At 41.2% G+C, this 14,064-nt stretch overlaps 1 protein-coding gene across 3 annotated transcripts in view; it reads left to right on the forward strand.

Moving 5' to 3' along the window:
- plxna4 (plexin A4) overlaps window positions 1-14,064 on the forward strand; it is a 239,595-nt gene that overhangs the window by 134,476 nt on the left and 91,055 nt on the right. For all 3 annotated transcript variants that reach the window (XM_022748997.1, XM_022748998.1, XM_022748999.1), the window contains one exon: window positions 6,942-7,070. In XM_022748997.1, the coding sequence (XP_022604718.1) occupies window positions 6,942-7,070 (129 nt within the window). The remainder of the gene's footprint in view (window positions 1-6,941; window positions 7,071-14,064) is intronic.

Below are 14,064 nucleotides of genomic sequence, written 5' to 3' on the forward strand. Positions count from 1 at the left end.
GATTCTTTGCTCCAGCAGTGCAACACATGCAGCCAAGCATTCCACAGTTAGTGTGCCACATCCTCATTAATACCCTCAGATTAATGTCAAATCATCCACACTCCCCCACTAGTTTTGCACCAGTCCATCTTGCCTGGAGCTATATATTGAGGCACTGAATGTGGAAGTGGAGGGTTTGTTCCGGCATTGATTGACACTCAGAGATGGATCCAGTCCGCCTCCTAGCCTCCTTTTCTTCTGTTATTCTTTCTACCCCCCTCACCCCCTCTTTTCTCTCTGTCTGCCATATGTTTCAGTGAGCTGGACAGATTTGGGCAATCAGACAGCCACCATTGTATTGCTGTCGGTATGAATAGAATGCGTGGAGAGACACATTGCCATTATGTAGTGACGATACGTTGTTTCTTTTCTTCCTGTCTCTTTCACAGTTTATGTTCCCTCGGTTGTCTCTGTCTGTCTGGCTGTCCCTCTTTCTGAGCTCTTATTGCCTGTCCTGCCTTGCCTGGTTGAATACCTAACACACACTTTGGTTTGAAAAAGAGGGTCGAATCCTAACCCAAGTGTGGCAGGTTGGGTTACAGTGGTATTTGGCATGTTGCTGTGCTGATGCAGATCCAAAATGTTTCTGATTGATATCTTGAACTGGCTAAGAACCCAAGGGTTTAAAGAGGAGACCCCAGCAGAGACCCCCATGTGCATATTTCAACTCTGGTATGTTTTTAAAAATGTCACTGAAATATGTTACAAGTCAACTCCAATAAACATTGTAAATAGATGAAAGTTTGAATATTATTTCAACCTCATAATGATAGTATTAGGCAGTCTTTAAATGTTCTGAATGAGCTTCATATTTGTGGCAAAGTGACATTTTTAGTGATTTTTATTATGAGTGTTCCTTTTTTTGTAGTTTTGGCCAGCATTTAAAATGGTTATAACATTTTAATTTCTCACAATTTCATTTCTTGAGATTAAGGAATGTGATCCTATGAGTCCAGTAGGGAAAAGCAACAGAAGAAGATTCACAGTAGTTAAACTCAAAAATCTACCCATTTAGAAAATTTGAATAAAAGTGAATGCACACAAAGTATCTGTCATCGTTCATTTCTTTATGAAGCTAATTTCATGCTCTGCTATGGTAGGTATGGTAGGTCAAAAATAATATGTGTTGTATTAGATGATTAGATTAGATAATTAATACAACATATTTTTTTTGTTTTCAGTTTAGCATTACTTACCACAATTACTGATCTTAGCATCAAAGTTGGTCAATTAGAATCAACGCTACCAATATACTACAAGACTAGCTGTTACCTTTAAAAGTATTTTAACTACATTTTGGAACCAAGTGGATTAATATTTACTGTACAAGACATATGTAGATATCCAGCAGATAAAGGTTCATGACCCCTGTTGGCAATAGAAATGCTGGCACCGACTTTGATTTGCCCAAGGGCACGTTTCTGAGGATTGGTGGTATTCCTCACACAAATATTGTGGTGATTTAAGTTTCCCAGCATGCTGTGTGACTTTGGATGACATTCTGCTCCAGCCCACTCACCTCACTGTGGTTGCATGGCTCATGTCTGAGCATAGCGATACTTTAGTCAGCAGCTTATTCTGGCTTCCACCAGCAGCATGTTGGTCATGGTGTGTGTTCCAGCCATGGTGTGTTAGTGTGTGTTTGCCATGCTTACCAGACTGCAACTCTGTGTGACTAGCCTTCCTTTTGCCACCCCAAAATCTATGCCATATGAGGCAAGGACACAATTCTCCGATCACTTCCACCATGCACATAGTCCCCCTATTTCAGCTGTTGTATGTTTTAGGAAGTACACATTCAATGTGTAATTTCCCCAATGTGTTGTTGTCCAGAGGGGGTAGTTCTGTCTGTGTATATCCTGCACTTAGCCACAACTATCACCTGCACTAACACTAATGCAGCAGTTTTTTATGCCTCCTGAGGATTGACTGGACTCCCCCTAAAATGTGGACAATCCATCTCACCACTTGATGTAAAGTAGTTTCTGCATAATGGCACAACAGTTCAATGAGATTATCCAAAATCAATAGAAGTGCTCAGATGTTCAACCAGGAGTACTGAATTTCAATGGGTAATTTTCACTGGAAGAAAGTTCCTTGAGGGGCAGCAACATTATTGACCTAGATGTCTTTTGGACTCAACCACTGACAAAATAACAATCCATGTTTTGACATTATAGTAATTTGAGATTGGTATGTAGCTTGATACATTTCTGCATCTTTGTCAGCGTACATCCTATTGATTTTATTGTACAATATAACACAAACAGTTTCAGCACAGTGTAAAACACCATATTTTCATTGAGAGAGATAATCCAGGATTACATTTTTACCTGCCACAAACTGGATTCCATGCAGAGTCAGAGGAAGTGCAGTGCTGTACCTTCCGTTTGCTTTTGTGGTGTATAGTGCCAGTACGAGGAAACAGAAAGAGGGTTCTCCTGTGGTTTTCACACCGGAATGGTTTCCCTGTCTGTATCACACCTTCTGCTAGCTGTTAGCCCCATGGAGAGAGAGAGGTAGTCACTTTGGGCACATTATTTTTCATTGACAGATTCAAGGCAGAAAATACCATCTGCCTATGAGGTGTGATTTCTTTTTCTCCACACTGTAACACTGCAAATGTTTTATAAATGCATCTACAGTCAGTATTTCAGTATGTCAGTATAACCCATTCTGCTATACTTTAATGGTAGATCTCCAGAAAACAAAGGATAGTCAGTCACTGCTCTTGGAAGGTCTGAGTAAGTTTAAAAACACTCCATAAATATTTTATTTATTCTGAATGTCTGAATGTTTGTGTTTTTGTGAGAGTAAAGATACCTATGCAACTCAGGTGTCTAGACTTTTTCTTTTTTTTTTTTTAACTGCAGAAGCCACTGTCTTTACCTGTGTATTCATTGATAGTACTGGTGTAGGTATCTGTCACAGCCACTAGGGGGATACAGTTTTTGACCAGGGTGGTCGCTTCATAGAGGACTGGGATTTTCTCTATATGATTAGCGATATAGCGTGGATCTCTTCCACAGATGCACACACATACGGATCCCGACACACACAGAGCTGCTGAAGCAATATTTACAACACACATTTTGCAGTGCTGAGGAAGTGTGCTCTATGAGTCAAAAGTGCCAGTAACTCTCCTCACTCTCCCCAGAGTGTCCCTCATTACCATATGAGTCGCTCCAGCCAGACTGCCTCTGCTTGTGTGTGTGTGTGTGTGTGTGTGTGTGTGTGTGTGTGTGTGTGTGTGTGTGTGTGTGTGTGTGTAAGTGTGTGTGTGTAAGTGTGTGTGTAAGTGTGTGTGTAAGTGTGTGAAAGAAAGAGAGTGAAATGCCAGTGTTTACCATGCATGGAAGTGCTCGTGGGAACACACATATTAGTATGTGTGCATTTATGTGTGGGTCCAATGCATCTCTCACCTTCCCACTACTCTGAGGCAGAATGAAGTCTGTCTGGCACTGAATGTCTATTGTGTAGTGCTAATGTGATAGCAGAGATTAGCATTGTAATCCATTTAGCATAGAGCAGCTAATCCACTTTATTACTGTTGAAAAGGAATCAGATAATATTGGCTAGCACCACTGTAGCTGCCTTAATGATTTTCGGCTGATGAAAAAATTACTTAAAGATATATTAATAATTACTGTTGCCGACAATGAAACTAGGATTAGTCATTTCATAACAAATCAGAATCATTAGCTTTAGCCTTTCAACAAGGGAATTAAGGTATTGCTTGTGTTCCATCAATGCTGAGTAGGCTTTTTGTTTGTGGGTGGTGTGTGTCTTTGTAGTAAAAAAAATCATGCACTAGATGTTTATTTTCATTTGACTGTAAAGAACCTCACAAACTGTAAGTCGACATTTTGGAGGATTATTCTTTTTAAAGTGCAGAGTTTAATACCAGGGGAGATGGAGTCTGCTGTAACTGTTTAAAATATATAAGCCCAGGGTGAACCTGCTGTGTTGATAAAACAAAAATAATAGGGTAAATTTACTATTAAATACTTTATATGTGCCAATTATTGTACAAACAAGTCCACTGGCCTTTCATTTAAATTGGTCTTTCTCCCTTGCGTGTTCCCCTCCAGTCCCAGTGTGACTAAACCAGCCAGTGTTGCATGCTTGCGGACATGCTGTGTGTTCCCTGGTGGCTCATTTGTTTTGTTGGTGGTCAGATTGAGGGATAATATACAGGAGCTTCCCCTTGAAGCCCCTCAGCTCCCCGGCGACTGTGGATCTGTCCCAACACAATAAAACTCTATATTCAGCCACTGCCATAGACTGTCTGCCCTTTAACTCTGCTCAGCAATTGGCTCCACACTTTTCTCATATTCGGCGAGTGTAAGCCGATACACACACATCTTCACATACATGCACATACACTGACATGCTGTGTACTGTGCACATACGCGCAGCGCCTCAAATTAACTGACCCAATTGGGCAGATTAGATAACCCCACCTGCTGAATCTGGCCCTGGCTCGTGTGGAGGATTCTTTCTTCCTACCTCCCTCTCTTCTTACTCTATCTCCTATTTGCCTTCTGTTCTTTTCTTTGCAGCTGACCCTAGTGCATACAATAGTTCCCAGTGAAAGTGTATAAGGCTTTGATACACAGAGCTCAAGGTCCTTTGAGATCAAGATCACTACACAAGCCAAGCAGGAGGCAGAGCGAGAGAGGAAGAATGAGTGAGAAACAAAGGAGGAGGGAGAGCAGGGTGAAATCAGGGTGAAAGATGGTGCCTGCTTAAAGAAATGTCATGTTGTGAAACTGGATATAAGTATAACAGCAGGAGGAGGGCAGGACTTAAACTGCACTCAGTGTACTTGCGTTTCTTTCTTTACTATACAGTAGTTGATTGTCTGAGCCAAAGACAAAGAAAAGTTGGAGTGTAGAGGAGCAGTTGATTCTTTGGTTTCTGTTATGATGCTGTCATAGAAATGTGTCAAAACACTTAGGTAGCAAAAGGTGGCCATGTCTGACTTACTTCCTCCGCATCTTCGCCTCTCAAACCGGAACTAGTTGACACCTCAGGCAAGACGATGCAGCAGTAGGTTTTATAGTTAAGATGAGGTAGCTGTAGGTTGCTGATCAATGAACCTTTTGTGGGACAGTCCCTTCTTTACATGCTCATGTTGTGTATAAAGTTGGACTAAAGACCTGTGGTCTCTGTATTCTTGAGCCCATTTGCAAATGTTTTGTTAAACTAACAGAAAGACAGATCATTGTCATTGTCCTTTGTTACACAGATTTCCACCACAATGCAGAATCAAGTCAGTCACTTACTATAAAGACCATGCATAGTGTTTCTGTCCTGTTTCGTAAAAACTGACATTCATCCCAAATAAAATGTTGAAAGACAAAGAGTGCAACTTTATAACTCACAGCACATACAAAAGATATCTATTTTTGTAACAATAAATCTTAGAAGGTATGGCTGAAATAACATATAAATCCCCTCCAATAATTTTCACCCAGTCCCTAACAAAGATAACAAGTTCTGTTTTCAGTGGGGGCAGCACCATTTTACCAAAGGGTTCAGTTTATCTACTTAGAACAGTTGAGGCTTCTTGACCTTAACGAGACTTTAGCTTTAGGCGGGGCCAGCAGAAAGGTATTTTTAATGATATGCTGACAGAGGGAACACACAGAGTATGGTGTCATCAGCGTATTATAATTAATCATGAAGTGACTCACCTGTCGGCACAGCCATCTGCTTCCTGTCCAATTATCTCCAGTTTGTGCCTTTTACTTGTGAACCCTTACGTGCTGAAGAGCACAAAAAACCACCAAGAGTCATCACAACTTTAACAAGACTTGCTTCACACCTGTCTGCAAGCCCACACAGGCCTGTGTGCATATGTGGATGTGGGAGTGTGTATTCTACCAGGTGCTGAAAGTTGCTTGGGTAGGTAGGTGTCAGACCTGTGTTTTACTGGGAAGTTACAGCCAGACGACCTGATTTAGAAAGGATCATTTGGAACACACCCTGTGCGTGCGTGCGTGCGTGCGTGCGTGCGTGCGTGCGTGCGTGCGTGCGAGAGAGAGAGAGAGAGAGAGAGAGAGAGAGAGAGAGAGAGAGAGAGAGAGAGAGAGAGAGAGAGAGAGAGAGAGAGGAACTAAGTAAGCAGATGTTCAGGCACAACCCAGAACATTTCTTTCACACCACCATGTGTGTGTGGGGCTAGTTCAATCCACTTTCTGCTGAGTAAACACACCTAGGGGCCCCACAGACCACACCTCTTGCCCAGATGCCTAATTACCATAATCACTTTTGAATGGCTGAAACAGTGATAGAGAAAGATGAGCTTCTCCCATACAGCACTGAAAGTCATGACGTATGGGAAAATCCTCAGGCAGAATGTGGTAGATGGGCAATTTTGCCAATAATAATGTCCAAAAGTACCTTTTTAATGACACCTTGCTTCCTAATTACAGACCTTGTTGTTCTAGACACCACCCTTGTTCCATTGCCAAGTCATTCCCTGTGAAAGACAATATTACTCTCTGTCACTGTTTCTTCTGTTTTTTTATCTCATGCGTTCTTTATTTACAGGTTATATTTTCAGCCCTTTCATCTACATTGTTTATTTGATTATACAGTAACTAATGAATGATGAAGAAAAATATTTACATCCGAGATACTGTGAAAGAAAATTGTTAAAAAGTAGGTATTACTGGCTTCTCTGTGCTCGTCACTACTTCTGCGATAGCACTGGTAACACAGTGTGCTTGGCAGTTGTTGAATTAAAAAATCCAAACCAAATGTGAAAATGTCACTGATCCTGACCAAGGCACTTCACCCCCACCATATCAGATGCTAAATCAATAAAGTTAAAATATTAACTTGAATATTGAATATATTTAAGTAATTCATAATGTGCTTCTCTGCTTTTCCAGATCCGGGTAGACGGCTCCTCTCGTGCCCTGCAGTATGAGACGGTGCAGGCGGTGGAGAGTGGACCCATCCTCAGAGACATGGCCTTCTCTTCTGACCACCACTACCTCTATGTCATGTCAGAGACCCAGGTCAGTCAGACACACACACACACACACACACACACATCAGAAGTCCTCCCTGCTGACTCAATATCATTACCACAGGCGTTTATCATTTTCTTATGTCAGAGGGTAGAATAACCTTTGGTGTAGCATAGAGGATTTCATTACAGCCTGGCAGGAGGAGAGAAAAGGATTGGATGGACTGTTGGATGCTATGACCATGTCTTTTTATAGAAACACACTGAGGGTAGAGCTGGAGTGAATAAATGTGTTGAATTATAGGGAGAGAGCAGAGTGGTCTTAGTCCACTTGTATGTGTGTGTGTGTGTGCGCGCGTGCGTGCGTGCATGCGTGTATGTGTGTATGTCTGAGCACAGACAGATACACACACACACACAGACACACACAATCTCTCTTAGTACCTTTGATGACATGGAATGTGGCGCGAAATAGCAGCACTCTGTGTAATGGACACAGACAGAGAGAGACTGTGAACACCTCTATCAGAGGCAAAACCTCGCTAAAATAGCTCCATGGAAAGTACGTAACACACATGCTGTGCTCACATAAATGCACACACACTCCTATGACTCACCATGTTAGGTATTCACTTCCTCTTTATATTACACACAAAAAGACACACAGTCACATGTCTGTATTTACATTATGTTCTAAACATGTACAGTAGGAATTTATGTGGTGGAATGATGACGTCTGTATGTTGAGCTAAACATTAGGTTACAAAGTACAGGCCACTTTTTTCAGAGGTAAAGTGACTGTTCTTATCATGACTGACCAACAAGTTATGAAAGGTAAATCTTCAACACAGAAACTGTAAACACACAAACTTTTCCCATTAAACACAATCATTCTCTTTACGGCACAGCACTGTGTAAGTCACTGAGGCCAGATCAGACCCCATGGTGCATCCTTTTTTCTTTTCAGTCCACTTTAGCTCTGTTCATTGTCCATTATTAATGCCAATGTTAGAAATAATATTGCAAAAGCTCTGAAGAAGAGATAATATGCATATCATTTTCTCTCTCCCTCCTCTTTATCTCCTGCCACCCATAATCACAGAAGGCCGCTGCTGTTTTGTTGGCAGCGATAGCCTAGTTACCCCTGTATATTGTCTGCAGCTTCCAGAGGATTATAGACCTCTCTGGCACCATCAAAGTGTCAGTATTTACTAATGTGTAGTGCAGTTTGTTTGTGTGCGCAAATGTGTGCCCATTTTAAGTGCCCAGATTATCCTGATAACATTTTAAATATCAGACAGACAGTGAGTTGAAGGTGCCCTTTCAAATACAGCTCTCATTGCCTCTCCTGAGGTCTCAGTCAGTCCATCTGCACAGAGAGAGAGAGCGAGGAAAAGGGAGGGAGAGACACAAGTGAGGAGAATAAAGATATTTAGGATGCCATTTTGTCATGGCATCCACTTACCACTCTTTTGTGCAAATCTGTTATTCAGCAATGCGAGAATTTGGCTTTTTTTTCTCATTTGTATTGCAATGCGTCTAATTGGGTTTACAAAAGATATTACAGAATAACAAATTAATTATTATGAACACTTAATTTCCATTTTTCCCCACTATGTGTGTGAGGCGTTTGTAGTAATTAGTCTATTAGCCTAGTTAGAGGGCTGACCTCCACTAACTGTTTAGGAGGAACATCTGGGAATTATCATTCACACAAATATAGAAAGCATTTAATGAACACAACACATAGACACACAGAACCCACAGAAACATGTTCTAAATTTTAGTGCCCAAAGAGACAGGCACACACACACACACACGCACACACACACACGAACGCACACGCACACACACACAAACTCATTCATTTAGTGCTAAATGGTTTACAGAATGAGATAAATGTAGTGAATGAATAAAACAGCAATCCATTATAACCCATCATAATGTTGTTTAATAATGATGTGCTTTTAGTAATCAAAACATTCCTGCTAGGTATTGAAAGACAGATAACTGATAAATAATTGTTTCCACAGTTAATCAGTTAATTTGACTGATGTTGTTATTTTTCTAAATAACTGTGATACCATCATGTGTCTTTGTGCCAGTTCTTCGTGCAGATTCAAACAGCTGATAAACACTACTTCATAACTGCTAGTGTCTGGTTCATTTAAATCAGTCAAAACAGATTTTATTGAATATCAAAGAGGGTCAGAGAATATTCTAGAAATGCGAAGTTATCTTGAATATCTTGCGTTTGCTTTTTGTTAACCTCATACAGGCAGCCAAGTTGAAAGGTCACACTGTGGTCACTCTTCATGCAGGAGTTTTGAAACCCGGTGCAGTACTGCTTGCTGGATCACTGCGGCGGTTTAGAATAACAGCTTGCACACACACACACGCACATTCCCAATTCCCAGCGGTGGCAAATGCTATTAAAGCAGCCCGAGCCGGTCGATAGCAGAAGGCCACCTGCTGTTTCTGGGGCCTGGGACCCAGACATTCAGAGAGAGAGAGAGTGTGATAGATGGAACGAGGAGAAAATACAGAGAGAGCAAACACAGGATAGAGAGAGAGAGAGAGAGAGAGAGAGAGAGAGAGAGAGAAGAGCAGGGGGTCCACAACAGGAGGCTGAGAACAGAGTCTCCCCTGCAGGCTGGTGATGCTAGGCCAGGGGCTGACCAATAGAAGGACCTCCTGCCTGGCTGGACTGAAGGCCTTCTTTAGTTCAGTGTTAGGGTCCAGTATAGGACATTGAGGGTTAGACTTTAGATGAGAGACGATAGACTCAAGGGATAGACACAAGGCAAAAGGAAAAAACTGAGTAATTATGTAGTCATTATAAGTAAGATGCAGATTGCATTTTGCATTTTGTTTCTGTGTTTTTGTTTGTATATGGACAGATGGTTTTGTAAGTGTTCATACTTCATATAATTCCTGCAAAATAAGTGTTGGTTAGTCATATTTCTGATCGCTGGAGAAAATGGTGAAGACATCTTGAACGAACTTGAGAAATGGCTCCGTAATCTTCTCTTTTTCATTAACGCTAAACAAATGCAAACCTTGTCCTCACTGCAATCATCCCTCTTTATCACAAAATCAATTAAAGTAAGTAAACATAATTACTTGAGCTATATAATGATTGCCTGGCTCAGTCAGTTTTTTCGTATCAGTGGACAAATATGTATTCTGTGATCTAGATGGCAAAGTAATTTTCAGTGCAAACTTTGGTACCCTCACTCTCCGTCACAAAGCAAAAGAATGTAAATACGGTAACTTAGGGTCTATAATGACAACACAGTGTGATAATGTTCGACACATTCTTCCAGTGTTGTGTTAGTGCTACGAATATCGACTATAATCAATTATAAATTATTTACAATGTGGCACAACTAATGGAACACCTTGACAGTGTAGTATGTACCCAGCTTCAGGGAAGGGGCATCATGCTGAGTCACACTGCACCCTGCTTGTCTCTGTCACATTATACACTCATTAGGGAAGGAAGCTAGCCAAACACACACACACACATGCAGAATTGTATTCTGTAACAAATATGCTAGAGATTGTCTAGCATATGTATTGTATTTTCCTCTAATACATTTTCTCAGCCTTTATTTCATTTTCCTTCTATCCTTGCAACCTCTTTTTTGCTTTCTCTCCTCTATCCTGTGACTGTGTCGTCTTTGTTTGGTTTGTTTTTCTTTCAGGATTATAGATTTTTGCTCCCGCAACCCGTATTCATTTCTAAGGGGATTTGTAAAGCAAATGAGGATTCAGCCTTTTGTGTCTCTTACTCCTCTCTCCTCATCTCCTTTCTCTCTATCTTTATTTCATTTCTAACCCTCTCTTACTACCCATTGTTATTTTTACCCCATGCCATCCCCCAGTTCTCCATTCCTTCATTTTTTTTAGAGTAATCTGTCATCCCTACCCTCTCATTAATCCAGTGATTGGTTGTCCTCTAATTGGATCCTTCTCTCTCTTTCTCTCTCTCTCTCTCTCACTTGTACACACATTGTCTCACACACACACACACACACACACACACACACCCACACGTGCGCGTCATCTTATTAGTGGGTTTAATAGATGTTCTGGTATAAAGAGGACAGTCAGATTATAGAATGGGCTGTGATTATGGATGTTAGGGTTGCGCTCTGAGTGACAGGGACAGGTCAATTCCACTAACATGAGCTGCTACTGTAGCTCAGTAGTATGCTACTATCCTGTTAACACTGGTTCATCTGTCAACTACAATGAGGACATCTGGAGTGAATGAGATGGTGTCAGTGGAGGTGGAGGTTGGGGGGGCATTTCAGCATTTGTTCAGTATGTAAATTAAGAGTACAAGTCACACACTAACAGAGGCTTCAGTTTTAATAAGTGCTATGAACCTGTTGTAGAGAAAAAACAGGTGATGAACAGTTATTGAGGTCAACAATGGAGTGGGAAGTTAGCGCAAAGGTTATTGCATGAGTTGGAGCACATGAATAACTTATGGTACTGTTTTAGCGTACAGGTTCTTTCTTGTCCATGTGTATAAATAAGATTAAATAAAGCTTGTCATTCCGAAGCAGGAAACATGAATAGAAAAAAAGATCTCGAAGACACTGACTTTCCCTTCCACACCTCCAGGACACATATGAGAAGAACTGCTTCCACAAAGCTCTCAGCATTTTCAAAGACTCCTCCCATCACTCTCACATCGTCTTTGCCCCCCCCCCCCCATCTGACAAACCATACCGTACAATCAAAGCCAGCAGTACCAGAATGTGCAATAGTTTTTATCCACAAGCTGTGAGAGATCTCAATACCCTGTTTCTGTCACATCTTGGCTAACATACACATGCATTCACACACACACATACACACACACTGCATTTGACACTTTAGACACAAAGCCAAGCACCTTGCCTCATTGTATCTTGCCTATACGTCAAATGTATGTTGACTTGCACTGGACCCTGTACAGATGAAGTTTCGTTCAATTATGTGTGAATTCATGTGTGGTTGAGTCACAAATAACTTAACTAGAACTTGAAATAAGTCACAATCAACCGGATTACTGTTGTGTAACCAACTTAGATAGACTTATTTCACTTGTTACATATCATTTTATGCATCAAGAGGAAAGAAAAGCAGTTGCTAAATCAATTAGAGATATTTTAGTTGACATTGAGGCATCCGGTTGCAATAAATCCTACAAGCCTCCCCTTAATGGCTTTTGTGGCCTTTTTTTGTGGCTTTGAAATACACAGCACCGTGACTCTGCATAACTAAATGTACATGCTGGAATCCCTAATACCACATATTTTGCTCAACTGTTCATTTAAAATTCTATCAGTGAAATGGGATAAAAACAACTTCTGTTTGTGCCGTGTGAAGACGATTTTGATAGTACATTACTCAGCAGCTGGCTGTGCTGAGACTTGACATGGGTTCCAGGGCATTTGAAAGCAGTTCAAGCTGTTTTTGTTGTGTCTTAGTCATTCAATCCATCCTGCAGTGTTCCACAGTCATATCATTACCCTCCAGCAACCCAGGAAACATATGAACTTTCCCTGCCAGCAGCTGTTCAGTTAGTCAGTGGTTAGTTTCATCAGGTATAGTCCTGCGTGGTTTTCTTGCCAAAGTATTTTTACACACTAACATACATAAATATATATATATATGTATATTACACTGTGACTTTTACATTCCGCATATAAACTGTTGCTGGAAAGTGCTGCAACTGCCACACTCGTGGTGCTGAATTATTAATATTCAGCGTAGCAAATGCAGATCTGTAAGTGTGAATTATTGAATATGTGTACTATAGTGGGGTGAGATCGTTCAAAGTCAAGTGCTTTTTTTCTGTTTTGAACCCCCCCTAGGGAAATCCGACAAGCCAATTTGTGGAAGTATCGCGTCTTCGCATCTCATCAAAGATGTTTAATACCAGCATCCTTTAATTTCTATCAGCGGGAAACTTTTCAGTGCATCCCTTACAGTGTGGCTTCCTCACCCTTCTGGTGCGTGGCTGTGAGTTATAAAGGTGTTTAGATGTGCATATTATGTTGCGTCCCGGTTTAGCTGCAGGCTGCTGTGGTCTAACAAGGCAAGTGAACAGATCTGATATGTTGCAGCCATTGTTGCCTGACACACTTCTGAAAAATGTCAACGAAGTGGGGCAGACAAGGTTGGAGTGAACTCTTGGCTCACTCAAAGTCCCTTTTGAAGTTTTACCTCTGTGTTCTCTTTCTCTTTCTCTCCCTTGTTCTCTCTCTCTGTTTTGTCGTTATATTTCTCAATCTTGTATTCCTGTCTCTTTCCCTTCTGCAGATAGTTGTGAATCTGCAAACCAATTATACTATAATACTTTATAAAGATTTGTCATTAATGTGAGTCATCATCAGCCTCTTCTGTCACTGTTTTGGTTAGTGGAAACAGTCCAAACTGTGCACCAGGCTATGCCCCAGGACCAAATGATTCAGTGTGTGTGTGTGTGTGTGTGTGTGTGTGTGCGTGCGTGCGTGCGTGCGTGCGTGCGTGCGTGCGTGCGTGCGCGTGCGTTGCACCTCCCAATGGGAGAAATGGAATTGCAAACTAAATTCAAATTTTGTTTCTGCACCCGGGGGTCAATCCTCACCCCACACCCTAAATGCACTTTACATTAATGTCCATCATGTCCTAAGCATGGCTCTAGCACTGAGGACTGCCAGTGTGATAAGACAACATTAGCATGAGGTTAACGCACGTTGTGCTGTGTGGATTTATTGTTGCTGAGCTTAGCATGCTTCTGCTTTTGGCTGCTTATTTGGTAAGCATAGAAATACCAAAGATGACAGATGGTAAAAACATATCAGAGTATGCCTCATGCAGGAAATTCTAATTTGCAAACGATTAGTAAACTGCCTCATGCTTGTTTAACTGTTTTTTTCTTTGTGTATGGGGGGCCTTACCCTCTTTGGAATAGAAAGATAAGTGAAAATGATTGATTGTATCCAACTCGTTTGTCATGCGCTGACAATCCTGACAGCGCAATGGATGGCTTTCTCATTTGA

This window comes from Seriola dumerili, unplaced genomic scaffold (genome assembly GCF_002260705.1).
Source record: "Seriola dumerili isolate Sdu_G_001 unplaced genomic scaffold, Sdu_1.0 BDQW01000138.1, whole genome shotgun sequence".
Lineage (NCBI taxonomy): Eukaryota > Metazoa > Chordata > Actinopteri > Carangiformes > Carangidae > Seriola > Seriola dumerili.